General features: G+C 42.7%; 1 protein-coding gene across 1 annotated transcript; it reads left to right on the top strand.

Annotated features, from left to right (window-relative positions):
• Window positions 1-4,762: 4,762 nt before the first annotated feature.
• Window positions 4,763-18,357, top strand: LOC103816499 (homeobox protein CDX-1-like). Its single transcript, XM_009090493.2, has 3 exons — window positions 4,763-5,198; window positions 14,782-14,927; window positions 18,103-18,357. The coding sequence occupies exons 1-3, from the start codon at window positions 4,763-4,765 to the stop codon at window positions 18,355-18,357; spliced, it is 837 nt and encodes a 278-aa protein (XP_009088741.1).
• The last annotated feature ends 1,971 nt before the right edge of the window (window positions 18,358-20,328 follow it).

The following is a 20,328-nucleotide window of genomic DNA, read 5'->3' as shown; positions in this document are numbered from 1 at the left end:
AAAACACACTCCCGAAAAGAAAAAAATAAAAATTCTTGATGTTAGTTAAGAATTCGATGAAAATAATTCTCATACAGTCTGTGCTCAGCAACCAAGTGCCCAAATCCAGAACGTGCTCCTAGAGCCAGGAGTTCACAGAGCTCTCAAAACCATCACCTCCCCAGAGAGAATTAAGCAACCCTAATACTGAAATATAACACAACTTCCTTCTAAATGCCAAGGAGGGGTTTCCAGCAGCAGAGAAGGGAGAACCACAAACACACAAACACACAAACACAAAACCCTGTGCATGGGAATGCTGGATCCCATTTTGCTGGACTCAGCTGCTCAGTGAGCTGAGCAGGAATTCCCCTCAGCCTGGGGCTGGAGCCTTGTGCCCCAGGTGTGAGGTGAGCAAAGGGAGCTCTTTGTGGGTGGGTTTTTGTCCTGTTCCTGTGGGCAGCAGGTGAGGCAGCAGGCACTGCACAGAGGCTGTGATCAGTTTGCACTTCTGGGAAGGTTATGAAGCAGTGAATTATCAGGTTAAGGCTGCCACAATGTCACCACTTCCAATCCCACTGCAGCAGGGCCTGACTTGCACAGCCCAAGGAGATCCAGAGCACTGCAAGGTGGTAAAATTCAAAGCACAGAGAACAACAGTGAGGAAAGGAGATTATTTTTTTCAGAACTAGGAGTATTCTCAGAGTTCTGGTGAGACAGCTGGTTGCTGTAGCCATCCTGAAGGCTACACTTAGGTCAGCTGGAATTGGAGGCATTATTGTAAGAGCAAATACACTGATTAACAAACACAATACATTTGAAGCACAGCTACTCTTTAGAGAATACAAGATTAAAACCTCACAGTCCTGCTCTTGGCTCCTCACTGCCATCACCTCCTGAGACCATTCCCTGGTGTGCAGTGGATGTGACATTCCAGCCCTGTGGCTCCGTGCCACGCTGCATGGCAGGAGTGTCCCAGCCCTGCCTGTTCACACCCCAGCTCTGTCACTGCTCAGCAAACCCCCTCTGTATTGCAGCACCTTTCAGACCTGTTTAGCCCAGAAAATTCCTTGTAAAAGTTAACTTTTAAAGGCCAGGCATGTTCCAAAATACTCCACTTCAGGTTTCAAAGGAGAGATGTTACCACTAAACAAACAGCAGAGCAAAAATCCCTGCAACATATCCAGAATTCCAAGCCAGGATTCTTCAGGAGCTTTGCTGCTTCCTGCAGCTGGACATGTGACAGACACGAGTCCTACTCCAAACAGACCTGAGCAGGCTGGGAACTTTGAAATCTGAATAAGGTCACGGTCCCTGCAAGCCCGGAAAGGTCTCCTTGCCATGCAGGCAGCTGACCAGCAGCTGGCCCCATTGCTTCACTGGAGTCAGAGATCAGGCTTGGAATGGCAACACGCCTCCAAAAATGGGTTCTGCTACTCTTTGGAGACCAAAAAGAAAAATAAAAGCTCAGAAAAATAAAACAGAGCTACTGGAGCTTCTTAGAAAAGAAGATGGGATGTGTAGGAGAAAGTCTGCATCCCAGGACAGGGATATGGTTAAAATGTGAGACAGATCAGGTTGGAAACACAAGGATGGGGCCTCAGCAGATCCATGGCTTTGTGACATGACAAAGGAAACCTCTGGAGACTTATTAATGTAGCAGAAGAGGAACAAACAAAGTGGACTGGAGGATCCCAGTGTTGCTGCTTGGTCTCTGCCCACATCACCAACACCTGATAAAGCCTCCTTCAGAGAAGTTTTTCCATCCAGGATCTCTGGTGGACACCAACTTCCAGCTTCAGAGGATTGAATTATTCAAATTTAGAACTAGAAAAATGCATCTTAGAGAGGCCCAAGGGTGAAGGTGTTTTAGGATCATCTCAATAAAGTTATTTTCCCTCTTGAGAACTCAGGGCAATTTCTCATTTCCATTCACTTTGCATTTGAGAACTTTTGAAAATATTTAATTTTAAATTAACTATATTAACATGTGATTATTCACACAGCTCCAGCAATTACAGTCAAATGACTGTGGTTTGACTAATAGGTAAGATTGAAATGATATAAATTATAAAAGCTTGGACTAACCAAAGCTAAAGTACAGCTGGCTGGAGCCAGACCACCTTAGGGTACTTAGGAATCCAAAGGAAACAGCTTCCTGCTTTGTGGGCACAGCATGAGGCCAGAGGAGCAAAAGCATTATCAGTTCAACCATCCCAGATTGTAAAGCCCTTTCTTTAGGCAGTATGGAAGAGGAAAAATCTCCTTCTATGTCATTATATCCATGTATTACTGAAAGCATCAGAAGGTATTTTATGTGATTTTTCTAATACAGAGGACTAATCACCACTGTACTGCTTTCAGTAGCTCCATGAGACAAATTGAACCATTGTGAAATACAGAGCAAAATGTTCCTCATGGAACAATGCTGCAGTGGGAGAGAATGAATCCAGGAGCTTGGTGCATCCAACATTCCTGAATACTGAACAAGGACAGAGCCAACTCAGCCCTTCTGCAGAGCTCTGTGCTGGGCTCTACCAGGTACATAAAGCCTGCAGGAAAAGTTTCCTGGAATGAACATAATTAGAACATTCTGCAGACAGCTGGAGGGCTCCAGTGTAAAGGAGCAAATGCTTCTTCTTCCTCTGGCTGATTTATTGCTACACCTGCACTCAGGAGAGGCACTGAAATGCCTACAAGGATGAGGCTTCAACAGATTTGAAGAGGAAGAAAGGAAATTAAATCAACTTACAACAAAAAGATGTAAAGATTCTTCCTTTGTAACTATTTAAACACTCAAGAGCCACTGAGCAACCACAGTGCTCTAAATTTGAGAAGGGAGAAAAACACTGCAGTTAAAAAATAGGAAGATCCCACTACATTAAAATCACACTTTAACTGCAGACAGGCTGTTCAGAGACATCTAATTCTAAATTGGACAACTGTGATTTATTTTTGCTGCCGCAGCAGAATTAAGCAGTTCAGATCCATGACCCACTGATCACTGACTTCCCTGGATTTGAGAAGTCCTTCCCAGCAGCTCTGCTGGTAATTTTGAGTGGCCAGCTGTCACAGATGTGCAAATTGCAAGTGAGTAAGCTCACATATGCAAGCAGCAGAAACAGCTTCTGGCAACTTCCCACCACCCAATGATTTTTAAAATACCTTTTAGCAATCGCACCATCAAAACATAAGTCCCCAAAAACAAGCAAACAAGCAAAAGAGCACAAATTTTACCCAAGTGCACAGCAGGAAAATCTGAAATACTGTGAGCAGGTAGCTGTGCTTTTGAGATTATCAGTCAAATAAACTTTTTCCACAAGTCCAGCCCCAAGGCACACTGTGAATGCAGCCTAAGGACACCACTCTCTCACTAAAGGAAACAACGGTGCTGTCAGGTGTGCAAAGTGATTCCTTCCTCCCGAGAACCTGGAAGCTTAAATGGTGTTAAAGTGCAAAAGACTCAGAGAAAAAATACACCTCTGAACAAAGAAAAAACTCATTATACTTTGCACCTGTTTAAGGAAAAACTCCTTTTAACAAGCTGAATCATTAATAAAGGTGCAATTAAGTATCACATCATTAAAGGAGCAGGAAGGAAAACAGGGTGAACTCCCATTAAGAGACAATGCTAAGGTATCCATCTCGTTTAAAAAAAGAAATCCACACTTTCTCTCCTTGCTCCTGGTTACAGATGATCTCGTAGGGATTTGTTACTCACAAACATAAGATTGCTCCTGAAAGTTAGGAAACTGCTTTCCTGAGCTAAAAAGCTATAATTTGTTCCCATATTTCCAAGAAAAGGTGTTACTTATTGTGAAGAAGCACAGCTATGAGAACAAAAAAAACCTTCAGGGAAAACTATCACTCATTTCAATATCACAACCAAGACATAAGCACAGGGAAAGTGACAAATTCTGCATTCTCTCAATAACAGATTCCCATTCTGTGAATGTTGGAGGTTAGAATAGAGGAACTTCAATCACTGTGGCAAGCAGCCAGCTCATGAATAGCTTGCTAACATCAACAAGACTATTCGTATGAACAAATGCTCAAAATGACTATGAGACTTCTTGTATATCCTTTGTAATGGTAAAATCACCGGGATTACTGTGGTTTCTAAGTGCTCTCCCACACAGATGAAGAGCTGAAGTCAAGAAGAGTGCTCATGTGAGGAGCTCTGCAAGAGCTGCTGTTAAACACTGAACTGCTCCTTTGGTTTTAGCTTAAAAAAAATACAGCACATTGGAGCAGAACTACAGCACATTGGAGCAGAACTACTACTGGACCAGCAGACACCAGGCTTTGACTAACTCTGAGTGCCTGATGTGAGATCCTGACATGCACTGCTCAAGAAAAATACAACTAATACTGCCTGAACAGTTATGGTTAAGCTCTACTGGAAGACCACGAGATTTCAAACCACATTCTCAAAGTAAAGAACGGGGCTGGCAATACATAAAGATCTGTGAGAAAGGAAGCACTGGAACTAGCAGCAAGGTGGGGTTGCCTGCATGGGCAGCCCTTCATTTGAATGCAAATGTAATTTTGGGGCAGGCAGTTATCTGTGACATCAGGCAGGACCTTAGTAAACTGTTACCACCAGCACCTGGTAAAACCATTGTTAATCATGTGCAGTAAAGGGACATCAGGGCTAGCAGGAGTCATTTATAGAGCCAGGCTGGGCTAGAAAAGAGAGAAAGAAAGAGGAGGGGAAGGGAGATCAAACAAACCCTGCGAGGAGCAGGATGTCCCAGCAAGACAAAGGCAGGCTGTGAGCATCATGTACGTGAGCTATCTGTTGGATAAAGACACCAGCATGTATCCGGGATCCGCAAGGTGCACCAGCAACAGCCTGCCCGTGCAGAACTTCGTGTCTGCTCCAGCCTACTCCGACTACATGGGATACCACCCCGTGCCAGCCCTGGACAGCCACGGGCAGCCGGCGCCCGCCTGGGGCTCCCACTACGGCCCCCAGCGCGAGGACTGGAGCGCCTACGGCCCAGGCCCTTCCAGCGCCGCGCCCGCTGCCCACATCAATGGCTCATCCCCTGGCCAGGGCTCCTACAGCTCTGCTGATTACAGCTCCCTGCACCCCGCTGCTGCTGCTGCGCCCTTACCTCCTGTAGATACAATTAATGCCCAGCAAATCTCTCCCAACAGCCAAAGGCACAGCTCCTATGAGTGGATGAGGAAAACGGTGCAATCCACGTCCACAGGTAGGAGGGCACGGAGGTTTTGTGCTGAGAAGAGATTTTTACTTGGTGTTGTGTCATTGGGGGAGGTTTTGCCAGATTCCCTGTTCAGAGGGAAGGATTCAGATTAATAAAGAAAGATTCTGATTGCTCTGAAGGATTCTCTTGCTGGTGGTTAAATATAGGTTCAGTTACTGGATGCTGGGTTTGGTCAGTTCATTATTTCTAGTGTTTCTTGCTTGACCTTTAATCCTGTAGGAGATGAAAAGCAGCGTCTTTTCATTTCCCACTTCAGATACATTTTTAAAGTCTGTGATATCCAATAGTTGCTCTTCGTAGTTCTATAGATTGGGATGAAACAGGAAGCATTGTTTTCACCACCACCTATTCTTTGCTTACTTTCCTCAAGTTTTGGAGTACCTAGGAAAGTTTCAAGTAAAATATGCACAGCAGGAGGTTGGCAGTAAGGTTTTCTACCAGAAACAACCCCTCCAAACCTCAGAACACTGAAATGAGATCTGCAAGATCAAACAATGAGTCAATGCTTTAAAAACAGGGATGATAAGGAAAGGCTTGCTTCACTTTGTAGTAGCGGCTCTCAGTTAAGCAGGAATACCAAGATCCATGGTAACACAGCCTGGTAATACAGCCACAGATTAGGCTCTGCTGCATGACAGTCAAGGAGTACAAAACAATTCTTCACTTGTATTTAAGCAGAAAAAAAAAAAAAAAAAAAAAAAAAAAAAAAAAAAAAAAAAAAAAAGCCACGAAGCTTGAAGGAAAGGTTCTGTTTGATTGGGAGGAGGAACAAGACAAAATATAAACTTTGAGCATCCCTAAAACAAAAATCTGCACCCTGTATATGAAAAAAATATTAAACAAGAAAGGGGAGTAGAAAAAGAGGGAAAACTGCGTGAAAAGAACAGAGGCATAATCTGCTGCATGAAAGTATTTGATCCTCTGAGGTGCTGAGCAGCTCTGACATGCACTGAGATCAGTAGAAACTAGGGATGCTCAATTCCTCCCCTAAAGAGATGCTCCCAGTATTTTAGTGCTGCATCCCAGGAAGGTTCCTTCCCTTTCCCTCCCTCCCTCCACACCTGCCTGTAAATAAAAGTCTTCAAAGCAGGGACTGAATCAATCTCTGGTGGAAAAGCAATTATTTAAAACAGACATTAGAGAATTGAAAGCAACTACATAGAAAAGTTGTCTGTATTAAAATAATGCATCTAATTTGTATGGGCAGAGTGCTCCTCACTCCTGCTGAACACAACTTTAGTTCAGGGAGAGTCCACAGAATTCAACAGAGCAATCAGAACAGGCTGTTGCTCTGTGTGAATAAGAATTTGGGGGGATAAAAAAGTTTGTATTTTTAAAATCGTATTTGTTCCTCACTGAATATTATCCAAGAAAAAAAAAAAGAGGACCTGTTTTGAAAAAACTTGCAGCTTACTTTTGAGGAGTCCTTAGAAGGTCAACAAAAATTGCTCATTAATTGTGAGATTTACAGATGGCAGAACCCTTGCTCAAAAAGCCCACTGCTCCTCATCCTTTCCTTACCTGCTTTCTGCTCCTGTGGATTCCAGTCACACCGAGGGAGCAAAACCTGATTTGTTCTGTGCTGTCCCTTTGCTGTGAGACACTGGGATAGATTGATACAGCACTCACACATACAGAGATATAGATACATAATACAAAATATCACATTCTAACTGCTGCTCAAGAACAACTTAGAGATTTCTAACTTTCCAAATTTCAAGCCTGCAAAGGTCAGAGCCTTCCCAGGAGAGCTGTGAGTGTCTCCTTTCTGGAGTGGTCTGACAAGATATTGAGCATATCTGTGTCCAGAACTGGGGAAATCAGCAGGCCATAAGGAACAGACCCTCCCAAATGCCCATGGGCCAGTGGAAGGCTACATTTAAAAGCTACTGAGTGCTGCTTTAGGGAAAAAATCCAGAGAAGGAATCCTCCTGCTGCTTCTTTCCCTCTTATATATATATTAGTATTTCTGCTAGGCCAAGCAGGCTCAGTGCCAGCAGATCTGTTCCACTGGAGTTGGTTCCTTTCTCTCCCTTCACTCCTTATCCTCTGTCTTTTTCTGTTTAAAAGCAAGGCCACTGCTGTCCTTCATGGTTTCCCAAAAAATGAAATAACTTTAAAATATTTTCCCCTGCAGCACTGTCAGCTCTAGGAAAGCACCTGAGTGAGTTTGGTTCTGTACATGCAGGTGTTGCAGTGATTTCAGGGGTGTGACCAGGCTCACTGCAAATGTAGTTTGCTGGATCATGATCAAACCCCTCAACATTTTCTTAGATTGAATCCAATTCTTTTTACATCCTTAAAGCTGTCTCTGTTCACTGAGCATTATCCTTCTGTCTCTTTACAAAACCTTTGGGAATTTCAGTCAAGGTCTGGTGTTGCAAGAATGAAGGAATCACACTTATTATTTATTAGCTTTCCTTATTCCCTGTGAATAGATACAGACCACTGCTCTTATTGATGAAAAAAATGAGGCTCAGACTTACCTGAGATGATCACAACAATAATCATTCAGACAAATTAATTTTGCTATGTATTCATTACATTCTGCAAAGGACTAATTATCAATACTAACACTACCAATAATATTTCACTGTGAAAACAATAATTATTAAGGGAAATAATTTTTGCAAGATATTCTCAGAAGTGTGCCAGAAATATTCCTGTAATCTTATCCCTTCAAGGCTGGGAGAGATTTTTGCCAAAGGTTCACTCACTTTGAGTAGTCTGACGTGGAGCAGCCACAGAAACAAGGCCCTGAATCTGTGGCATTCCCCTCCCCACAGATTTCATGGTTATCCTCTCTTACTGGTGCTTTGCAGCCTCATGTCCTGACAGATGACAAACAAAACACTTTACTGAAATTTCTACCACTGCCTCATGCCCCCCAGGTCTTTTGATACTGTTATCTACACAACTAACCTGAAACAAAGGAAGAAATTATTTCAAGTTTTACTCTGTAACTGTAAAAACAATCTACATCAATGTAGAACCATGTGTTCAACTGATGTAAAGTGAAATTTGTGAGGGTACCTGAAATCTCTGGAAGATCTCATTTAATGTGAGATTATCATCCTGATTTAATAGTACTAGAACATATTTCCTGCAGGAAAGTTCCTGCTGAAGCTTTCGTGCATCCTTCTTTCTCTGACTGAAGGATGGCTGAGTGTCTGTCCCTGCAGGGATTGGATCCTCACTGCAGAGCATGTAGAATCCAGAGCCCTGTCTCTGCACTCCTCAGGAAAAAGCCAATGTGTTTTGACTCAGAACACTTGAAGGGGAAGCTCTGAGTATTCAGGATTTTCAGCCACAAACACTGAGAGAAAAGACTCTACTCCAATCCTTACACTGCTCCTGTCTCCTCAGCCTCTCCTTGGAGAGGGTGAGCACAGGCAGGACAAGGAGCAATTTTAAGACAGAACAGAACAAAGCCACAGATAGGAATTTGAGGTGAAAATTACACACACACACATGAGACATAATTACAGGCAAATTCTTTGATGGAAAGTAGAATAAAACCACCTTAGAAGTTACAAATCTCATCCTGTTGATTTCAGGATTTTTATGGTTCTCTGTCATCACTCACATAGGAGTAGACTTGACTTTATGACTGTGTGAGAAAACAACACACACCTGTGGTAAAAGTGTGCCCAAAACACCGAGTTTGAGCAGGGAACTCCCAGGAGAATTTGCTCACAAATCTGAAAGTGCACCTTAACATCTGCACTTATGTTACCATAAAACAGGGTGGGGACACGTTTTGAAACAGGTGAACTGATTCAAGAAGAGATTTTCCCTGTAGATGACAACTCTCCTATCATTCTTCTTCAATAAAAAATCACTCTGCAGACACAAAGGACAGTTTTCTGCTGCTGATGACAGAACTGAGAGCATCAAGACTAAAGGCATTGTAAATGTATCACACTTAGTCTTTGAAGGAAGGAATTATATTCCCTCAAATGGAAGGAAGAGGAGCAAGCCTCTTTAGACTAAAGGCCATTCCTGTAAAATACTGACTGCTAAAAAACACACAACACCTGGGAAAAATCTCAGGTAATCACTTTCCTTTTAGTCTATAGTCATTGGCACTGGGATTTCCCCTGGTTTGCCACTCAGAAATCCACTGACATTTTCTGCAGGTTGAGTGCTTCTGCCTGTCTAGACATTGCTTAAAGAGAATAAAAATGACTCTGCTTCAGATCCAATTCCTTCTCTAGATGACGATGAATAGAAAAGTTTACACTAGCAAAGGGAAGAACAGAATTTGGCCAATGAGCTTTATTCCAGAATAGCAGAACATATTCAAACTTGAAAACAGAAGGGAAAATTCATGTCTGTTGAAAGGTTTCAGTTCCATGATTCTCTTCATTTTTTTTCAGCATGAAAACACAGAATTACACCAAGTTTCACAAACCTTTAGCACCTAAATTTGCAGTAATGCATAGGGCCAGGACACCTATTTATCACACCAAGGTTTCTGGCAGGAGTATTATCTAAGACTGGATCCATGTCACATTTTCTAATACAGTGGCTGGTGGGGTTTTTTAAATTTAGCTTTACAGAACATTATGTGCAGCACAATGTTTGTCTTCAAACCTTATTTAAAATTACTTTTGCTTCACAATTTCAATTAAGTCAGTGAAATTACTGACTTAAGTCAGGGAGAATTTGCCCTTTACTTTTCCTACACTTTTAAAGTACAGAAGTAGTTAGAGGCCCAAACAAAACTGAGACCTGATCTCCATCAGTCTGTATCTTTATAAACTCAAAAATTACCATCAAAAATTTATAAACATACAGACTGATCTCCATCAGTCTGTATCTTTATAAACTCAAAAATTACCAGTTTTTTAATACTAAAGTAACAGAGAGATGCAGGTGGGAACAGAGCATATCCTCAGGCCAGAAGCTGTTTGACATTTCTGGGATGATTTAAGGTAACATCCAGTCACCAAGGACAGCCTTAACTTCCTCTGAAACACTGCTAACCCCTGGAATCCAGGCTGCAATGCTTAGTCAGCAATCCCACAGAAATCCCACACTATCCTATCCTAGGACATCTTCAGGCAGCTTCTGATTTTATGCAAGATGCTGGTTTATGATGCTGGTTTCAGTGCCTGCAGAATATTCCTGAAAAGCGAAGAGAGGAGGCTCTGAAACAGGGCCCAGGGCTGGTTCTAATGCTAATTTATTTTGCTTTGTAAACAAGTTGTGAGGTCCGATGGTGGGTTTTTTTTTTTCCTTTCCTGGCCTACATTGTCTGAGGTTTTGAGGCCTATCTGTCATATTGAGGCAACAGACCCTTTTAACACTTCTCTTTGCTTTGATATGCACTCTTGTCTCTTCCTTCTCCCTCTTTTCTTCAGGAGTTATATTGCCGGAAAGGGTGATGATTTTCACAGCAAATAAAGAGGCCTTCTCCCAGCTTTATTGTCTTCAGAAGAAATACTCTGTGAATTTTATGACCAATGGGAAAGCTGTTCCCTTCCCCCAGCTCAAAACTGGCCAGTCAAAAATTGCCAGAGTGGGTGTGATGGAGCAGCATTGTTAAAGTATATCCCACAAAAAGATTTCCAGCTCAGAAATGTCTGATTTCTTGCTGCTCCAAAGGCACTCCTCAGTAGTCACTAGCGCAAAAAGGGTTTTGACAAAACTCCCTCTTCTTATATAGCTCATTAAACCCAGGAAATCCACTCCCCCAGCACAAAGGCAGGCAGGCTGCAAAGGTAGCTGCTTCAAAGCCCTTTTGTTTCACTTCTCTTCCACCCAAGCACCAATAACCTCTCCAACCACAATTCTATGGTGGAACTGTCCATGCCAGAACATATTCCCTATAGAACTGACACAGTACTGCTGATTATCATTTGAACCTGTCACTAACAAAAGATAGATTAATTAAGATGGTACAAAGTCAAATGTTGGCTGTTTCACTCGCCTAAGTGAGGAAAATATGCAGGATTCCACTAAAGAATTGGATTAATACAAGGATTTTTATCATTGCATCATTGAATTCTGCCATTATGTCCTGAGAAGTGAAGAACATACTCCCACTATCTGTGAGGTGAATCCACTAGTGCCACCTCAAATTTTACTCAGGCAACATTTCTCCTGGAAATAAAATGCAGTTGAATTTAAATCCAGTAGGTGTGCAGAACACAGTGGAGTGGATGTGCTCTGGCTAGCAGAGGGAATTCAGAAGCTGAAGTCCCAAACTGTTTAGGGATGGGTTCTGTTGCTGCTGTTTGTTAACTCTGGCAAATAAAAGTGTGCTTTGCCTTTAAAAGGAAATGCCATGTGCAGAAAATTCCAGCCCAGCATCCAACAAAGGTAGTAGGAAGACTCTCAGTGACATCAAGGAGAGTAAAGACCTAACAAACTAAACCATGGCTCTGCCAGAGCTAAAAGTGTCTCTTGGAAGACTTTGGCAGATCTCAGCTCCCACTGTCTCTTGTCTCTCACAGACAGTACTACTCCACACATCAAAAAAAAAAAAAAAAAAAAAAATCAAAAATTTAAAGACAAGGTTTATGTGACACATCAGAGAATTCTTCTCAGAGCATTTCTCAGAATTTCCTTCTTTTGCTTTCTTACTTTCTAAATTATTTTCTTAACTTTAAGAAAGAAATTAAATGTCAAAGCTCCAAATCTTTCTTCAAAAATAATCTAGATATTATCAATTCCACTAAAAGAATCTGAGAGCTACTTGTACAGAAACAAATGTACATTTAATTTCTTCTTCAGCTTAAAAAGAATAAAAAAACCCACAACACAATCCTCTACTATTCAGGTAATAAGGGTTTAAGCACTTAAAACCAGAAACAGGAAGGTTTTTCTTGAAGTTTACCACCTTGTTTTGGCAACAGAAGAACATTTGATATTTGTCTTTGCCTTCTGAATGAGAATAGAGGTCAAGATAAGATCACCTTGTTGCTCTTTTGTGTACTCCATCTTAACAACACAAAGGACACTAAGGAAACATGTTAAACATTTTGTCCCATAGAATGACCCCAAATTCTCATTTGAAGAGGAAAAAAACCCTTAACCACACTACCAGTAAAAGAGATGAAAAGTTAAAAAATATCAAGTGAGGCATTAAAGCACCACAGGTTACCATATGTTAAACAAACAATTTACACTTCCAGTGAAAGAAAACAAATGTCCTGGTGCACTGAACTGAATCACTGCTGTTCCTTAGAGACTCTACAATTCTTACCTTAATGTTCTAAAATTAGCAGCACCTTTCACTGGATTATCAGTGTAAAGTCACTGGGCTAATTCTGCTTCCACTGCAGTTCCACAGAGGTGGAAATGCCAGTGAATGAGAATGTCCTGCACATCTTCCCCAGCCAGGCAAGACCTTCACAGATGTGAGACAAAGGATTGAGCAGAACCCACAGCCTAAGGAGCAAACCCACACCTATTTTCCCTATTGAAATATTCCAAGTAATCAGGCTGATGGCCTTAAGAAGGGCTGGATGATGCCCAGAGCATTGTAAAGGCACTATTGATCCTCCCCCAGGGCTGGAACGTGGGAGCTGAAGGTGAATTCTGATGAAGATTTGGTTCTACAAGCCTGGAGAACCCCTGTCTCGTAGGGTGAGCCAGAACCATCCCCATCCAGGCTATAAAAGGATTGATTTACAGCAGTGCACTGCCCAGGACTTCCAGTGCTCACCAACTCTGGCTCTGGGATCTGTACAAAAAGCACAAAGAGGAGCAGAACCTGAAGAAATTTTTAATGCAAGCAATAGGTTGGTGAGCCAAAAATTCTGAGAAATAGCAAAGTCCTGACTGTCAAATACGGGAAGAGGCAAAAGTGACTCTCTATGGTGTGCATGGCAAGCGGAAAGCAATGCTAACTTTAAATATGTTCCATAAAAAACAAAGAGATGCCACATCTCCCTCCACAGCTGGGGGAAAACATTAACCCAAGATTCTGCTGTAGTCCTGTGTCCTGAATTCTGGTCTTTGGGAGCTAGGAAGCTTCAGAAACAAGGGGAGTGGGAAGGAGGGGCTGGGTAGGAATAGGCATTTGGCAGCACTGAGAGATGGCCCCTCCAGCTCCTCTCTCCAGCCAGGGAAAGCTGGTGGCTCTGGGGCTCTGTGCCATGAGGATCTTCTCAGACACTAAAATGTTACCAACTCCATGCCTGAGAATCTATTTCACCCCATTCCAAATTAACTGCTCCTATTGGAGAGTAATTATTAGGAGCTTGTGGCACCTGTTTTTTGAGGAGTTAGGCATCTCTATGACCTTGTCAGAAAAAGCTCTGTAAGCAAACAGGAGCTGCTGTGCAAAGCCACACGAACCTGCAGCAACAGCAGATGGGTACAGGTACAAACACCTGAGTTCTGTGCATCACCTGGGAGAACCTGAACCTGAGGGGGCTCTTCTGCTGCAGTGAACACTGAGGGAACAGTTTCACAAAACACTGAAAATATATTCCCTATCCCAGACAATTCACTGGCTAAATATGTACATCTGCAGGAATGGCCATATAAATAGAGGTAAACAAGGAAGCATCAAAAAATGGTAAGATTGTGTTAGCAAAGATGATTACACTGGTCTTAATACAACAATGATCCAATCTCTTAAAAATGTGGGAAGACCTCAGGCTTTGGCTTTAAGCAGGTGCTGATCTCAATGTATTGATTCCCTAAATCATAAACCACAGAGGAAGGGAGCCAGCAGCAGCCTTTTCCATTCTCAGCTTTCTTTCAGAGCAGGCATACATTCTGTCCTCAGAAATGACCCCGTATGGAATCCATAAAATTTCAGCTCCTTGCATCTGTGTTCCCTAGCTCCTGTCATCTGCCATTGCCTTTTAATGCCCTGGATGCTGCTGAGCCGTGTCTGCTCCACTCAGCTGCACCCACAGCTGAAGGGAGGCAGCAATGCTGCTCCCAAAACAGCAGATGCTGCAGTTCCCTGCCCATTGTGAAGTATTATTGCTTGCCTTTTCTCTTTTTATGAACTGTCAACTGAAAATCTATGTTACCGTTCCCTGTGCTGTTATCAGGTTGTGGGCAGACTGTGCCAGACTTGATGGGAAAACACAACCTCCAAATTGCAGTAACAATCACAATGTTGTGGGAATTTTTCTAGCAATGAGAAGTGAGGAACTTTGGAAGCTCTCAGTATTTTCTGTGCAGTAAAATGTCCTTGACAGTTTCCTCTGAGGCAGGTAAGAGTGTCAGCTCCAGGGACAGAGACAAGAGCAATGCAACAGCAGGCAGGATGTTTGCAACAGAGCCGGGAACAGAACCCAGGTTTCCTGGCTCCTTATTCTTACCAGGAATGCCTTCCCTTTCCCAAATGATAACACAGGGGTGATAAAGAACACGAGAAGCAGTTTATTATCTATTTACTAAGGAGCAAACCTAGTATCTGATGGTATGAACCTCTTGTGTTATAAATCAAGACCGAGTCAAGGGAGTTACTTTGGGTAAGTTCATAGCGAAACAGGCCTAAAATCCCCCCAGATATTTTCAAATGTAAAGCCAGATATTTTGTGTTACTAAAGTGAAAAATTCTAGCTTGAAGCAATGTGTTCTTCTTTCAAAACAGGTAAAACAAGAACGAGAGAGAAGTACCGAGTGGTTTACACAGATCATCAAAGATTAGAATTAGAGAAGGAGTTTCATTACAACAGATACATTACAATCAGGAGGAAGTCTGAACTTGCTGCAAACCTAAGACTTTCCGAGAGACAGGTAGAGTATGGATCACCCATCCAGGCTTTCCTTTGAATTTCTGACTGCTGCTGAGGAGACAACTGTATGGTAAAGAACACAGAAATGTTAATGCCTCCAGTAACCAAACACTGGGCTCCCTTTGCAGTAGAACCCAAACTAGGGCTGTGCAATAACTTAGGAAATGCACACACCATATTTTTCCCATTCTGGAAAAACACAAGCTAAACCACATCACCAAAATCCTGCCTGGATTTCTCTCTGGGCTGTGGTAGCAGGGAGAATTTCATGCTGAACTTTCTAAAGCAGAAGTCCTGGTTCTGCTAAAGTCAGTGAGAATTCCATAATAAAATCCAACAAGGTCAGTCTCAGCAGAGATGGAAGTGATGAGCTCAAGTATGGGCAGGACACTTGAAGGGTTTTGTTTCCTTGGCTGCCTTGTACCTTTTGTTAGAGGTTTCCTACATACGTGCTACTCCTTTCTCCTGCCCCATTTCCTCCCCTCCAAATTCCACTTCTGTTCCCAGAAGATAAATCAAAACACAATCCCGTGATTAGTTCTGATTCACTATTGTTTTGTGGGCTCTGCTGAGCAGGAATTGTCCAGAGCCCACCCACTGGAGCACTGTCCATCCAACTTGAACCTGGCTCACACAGCTCATGCTGGGCTTACAGAAATGGAGAAGCAAACACCCATTTTGCAAATATTCCTCAATCTGCTGCTGAAGGCCAGGATTTAATTGTTGAAAATTAAAATTGTTCCAGCTAGGTATAAAAAATACACTGTGTGTCTTTTTGCTGGCTGTTCAAACATACATAATTTGACTTAATAATGCTGAATTTGAATATAATGGCCCTGCTTCTGTAAAGAACCAGTGATATTTACTTGAAACTTCCTAGCTCAGTGATAATTCCTGATGAATGTTTTGTAAGTGTATTTGAAGAAGTGAAACAAAAATATGTGATCTATTTCTTTGTATATATTGGGGAAATTTGGCAAGAGTTTCTGCAATATTTGTTCGTCTTCACCATCATCAATATATCAAGAACAAAATGAATTCCAGTTCATACAACCTACATCTCTGAAGTGCTTTTTCAAAATGGAAGATTAAGTAAGAAATACCTGATAGACTCCCACCACCACCCTTTTATACAAATTAAAAAACTCTATCTTATGAGCACAACTGAACACACACTGTTCTATCCCAAGTTTCTCTGCACACTACCTAAAACCTCAATTGATTTTCTGGAAAAGCTTTTTTTCCTGCCTCTGCCAGAACTCCCTGGAAGGAATATCTCAAAAGGACAAAGAAAAATTGTTTAAACAAGGAAGGAAAGATGCACTGTCTAAGAAAAAAAAGGCAAAGTGAAGCACTGTTAATGTAGGAAGGATACAGTAATAAAGGAGATGATGAGGATGAGAAAGAAGAGAGAAAATCAGACTTCAGGGGAAGAGAGATTTGCATGAAAAAAAGAATTGAAAGGAAGAAGGGGAACAGGTGAAGAACAAGTCAGACAGATACAGCTGGCCCTGACAGCTTTTAGTCTGACATTACAGACCTGTTCTTACTTGGACTTACTTGATAATTGGCACACGACCCTGCAGTGCCTACTAATTCCTCTCTGCAGATCTGCTTCTCTTATTTAACAACAAACCAGAAAAAAACCTCAATTCACAGGCAGGTAGGAACACTGAAGCCAGAGGGTAATTCTGAAATGTTGATTTAGTTTTCAGACTGTTTCATCTTTTCATACATTTTGGCAAATGTATGAGAGAAATTATGAGATGGATTATCTCTGCACAGTCAGAATGAAAGAGATCTGAGAGGGCTTGAGACTGGTTTAATAGAACTTAATCTGGTACTGAAATAGTATTCCAGAACTAAGACAACAAAAGGAACTGCCAAACATCTCAGATGGCAGCCTGGGACGTAAGAGACCTGGATTAAATTTACATGGGCTTTGCATGTATTTGAATCTTTCAACTGTAAAATGGAATAGTAATGTCTCAAGGAGAAGCATCCTGACAGTCAGAGAGTCCTTAAGATGTTTCGTTGGGCTTCACCAGTGATTTTCTTTTAAAATTCAGCCTGGGAGCCACAGGTGTTATCACCTCTCACTGTTTTACTTCCTTTCCAATCATTATTCTCTTTCCCCTTGTAGTTTCTAACAAAAAATAACTGAACAGACCAATATTTCTCAGCAAAATACTGATTTTTTTTTCTCTTTGGGTTATAGAAAACAGTGAGAGAAGTGTTTCTTTGCTGTCTGCACAAGGAAACACAACACACCTGAATGAGGTAGCTTGACTTATTACACTGACTAGACATGATGCAGAGCCACTTCCAAGGATAAACTGCTGGAGTGCACAGCTTCAAACCCAACCCTGGGGATTCACATCCAAAGCCAGTCCAGTGACCACAGAACATTTCACACTTCAACAAGTTCTGCAGTATTTTCAGCTGACCATTACTCACCTTCAGCTCACATCCTCACTTGTCCCACCCTGATGAAGATCCTCCTTCAGCAGGTCCTTCATGCCTTCCCCAAGGTGGTTGGACAGGGCAGAAACACTGGTGCCACTGGATTGTGTGGGAAGCAGCAGCAGATTCTGGTTCCATCTACAAATGAAGTAGAAAGCACTCAGCTATTCAGGCACTGCTAAGACAATATTTTGAATTAATGTTGTGTATTGCAGGTGAAATTCTGCTCAGAAGTGAATTTCCACTGGCTTCCTCACTGGAACTCACTAATTAACGTGCACCTCCAATAAGGAAAGCTTTTGTGTCTCAGTTTATAGGCCACTAGCAGCTCTTGGCTTGCCCTTTCTAGGGCACACAGTTTCCAGTGTAAAAACACTCTTGCATAATTCTAGCAATCACTAGGACACATGAGATTCTGTTCTGTTAGATTTTGCTTCAAAAAATTCAATAAATCAAAGCTCATTCCATAAAGAAATAACTGAACTAACAACAAAACTCACTTTTTATCTAGCTGTTAATAAATATTTTATTGCTAAATAGGAAAGATTACTTGTATGAAAAACAAGCAAACAGCTCTGTTGTCTCAGTTTGTCATTGCCTTTCTCAGCGGTCCTCATGCCACTGATTTTCCCTATGATTCTGTGACTAAGTACACAAAGGACCACATTCAGTCCCGTAGCAACTGAAAACAATTTTCCTCTGCTCCTCTGCAGGTGAAAATCTGGTTCCAGAATCGCCGAGCCAAAGAGAGAAAATTAATGAAGAAGAAACTGACTCACTTTGACGGTAGCAGCCTGGGCTCTCTGCAGAGTGACTCCGGCTCGGTGAGCCCGATGCCGGGCCCTGAGGCACAGCCCCACTCCGACATGGCCGCTTCCCTCTTCCCAGCGCCGCCGCCGCCCGCCGCCCTGCCCATGGGCGGCTTGCAGCACGGAGGGACCCTGCAGCAGGTGGTGGCCTCGCAGTGAGCCTGCCACGATGGCACCGAGCCCACGGACCGGCACCGGAGCACTACAGGGCCCGGGGGGGTCCCCAGCGTGTCCCAGCCTGGGGCACACAAGTTTCAAGGACACTAAACGAGAGGCACCGCCAGGTGTGCAGCGCAGCACGAGCTCCGAGGGCCAGGAACTGCAGGAGTCCCTGGGAAGGGGATGTCCGTGCCACAAGGCCGGGAGTCCCTGGGAAGGGGATGCCCGTGCCACAAGGCCGGGAGTCCCTGGGAAGGGGATGCCCGTGCCACAAGGCCGGGAGTCCCTGGGAAGGGGATGCCCGTGCCACAAGGCCGGGAGTCCCTGGGAAGGGGATGCCCGTGCCACAAGGCCGGGAGTCCCTGGGAAGGGGATGCCCGTGCCACAAAGCCAGGAGTCCCTGGGAAAGGGATGCCTGTGCCACAAGGCCAGGAGTCCCTGGGAAGGAGATGCCTGTGCCACAGGAGCCCTCCAGCCTGGGAGCAGCCAGGGAGGCACGGGGAAGGAGAGCCCAGGAGCAGCCACAGCCACTCGTTCCACTGCAGATACAAAAAAAGCACCAAACTTGGCCCAGGCAATCAGTCCCACACTGCTGAGGCAGCTGTGCCCGAGTGGCTGTGCCCGAGAAGATTCCTGCTCCTCTGATCTCCACAGTAGAGGTTCCATGTACTGATCCCACTCGTGGACTTTGCACATGCATCTTGAGAAATGCAAACCTGGCTGATGGGTTTGACCCACTCAATGGAAAGCCTGGAGCTGGGTTGTTGCACTCACTACATGTTAAGGGCAAAGGTCAGGGATGAGCTTTTTGGAATTGTTTGGACTTTGACAGGTATGATTTCCAATGCTCCATACACTGGTATAAACAGGCACTCTTCCATCTTACTATAAGTGTTTTGAAAGCATTCTGGAATTGTGAATCTTGGCCCAAGTTCATTTTTGGACAAAGAAAATTCATGTCAGATTCATTTTGGATCCTAAAAGAAAGAGCAAAGCAGGGCAGAAATCCTTTTTAAAAGCGTATTTCAAAAAGTGACTGCATTTCCTGAGACAGCAGAGCCCATGGATAAAGATGCGATAATTGCATTCAACCAATTTTAAATCTGGTCCAGTTTTATGAGTTATTGTGACACTAATAAAATTTGAGAAGCCAAATTAATAGAAGAAAAAGCAAACAAAATACTTCACTTAAAATAAAGCTTAGTATTTTTCATGTGGGTGTCAATTCCTGAAGGGCTGATCCCTTCCATACTAAGCACAATTTGGTAGGTAATCAGTACTTAGTAATCTGGATACTTATTTCCCCAATATGATTCCCAATTGCATGCACAAAACTTCTGTCTGCAAAGGGAACATTTTTAGAGCACATCAGTGATTTGGGGAGTTATACCTTCATTGTCTAAAGCAGTTTAGAAATTTAGGATGCCTATCCTCAGTAATTTCCATCAAGGTATCCTCTGAAATCTCTCTGTCACTGTTGCAAAAAAGACTTAGGAGCATTAAGTCATTTAGGCACTACATTATTTGGTTTGTTCTTTAATTATAACAAATAGTACTATTAGAGTATCAAAATGGTGATGTGAAATGATTTTGTATATAAAGAGCATTAAAATAAATGCCTTTTTTCATAACCATTTTGCAGTGTGTATCAGCTACTGCAGCAAGTGAACCTGCAGATTTTCATGATTAGTCTGTTTTTGAATTGCAATATCAAACTTAAAAGAAGAGTGATGGTAAAACAGTTTTGAGAAATTAGAGAAGCATGGGAAGAGCAGCATGGTTCAGGGTGCCAGGAGCTTTCACTACTTAGTAACTGGGTTCATCATTTTGTTTGCAAGAAGGATAATGCTAAACAAAGGTAGAGTTCAATGAAAGGGAGAAGGTGCACTGTAAAATTGTACAATTCCCACTCATTCCTGTCACAGTGGTGCTCCATTTGCTGCCAACCACAGGTAACACGGGAGAGGAAGA

The sequence above is a fragment of the Serinus canaria genome, chromosome 4A (genome assembly GCF_022539315.1).
Source record: "Serinus canaria isolate serCan28SL12 chromosome 4A, serCan2020, whole genome shotgun sequence".
Classification (NCBI taxonomy): domain Eukaryota; kingdom Metazoa; phylum Chordata; class Aves; order Passeriformes; family Fringillidae; genus Serinus; species Serinus canaria.
This window is presented reverse-complemented; position numbering and strand designations above follow the sequence as displayed.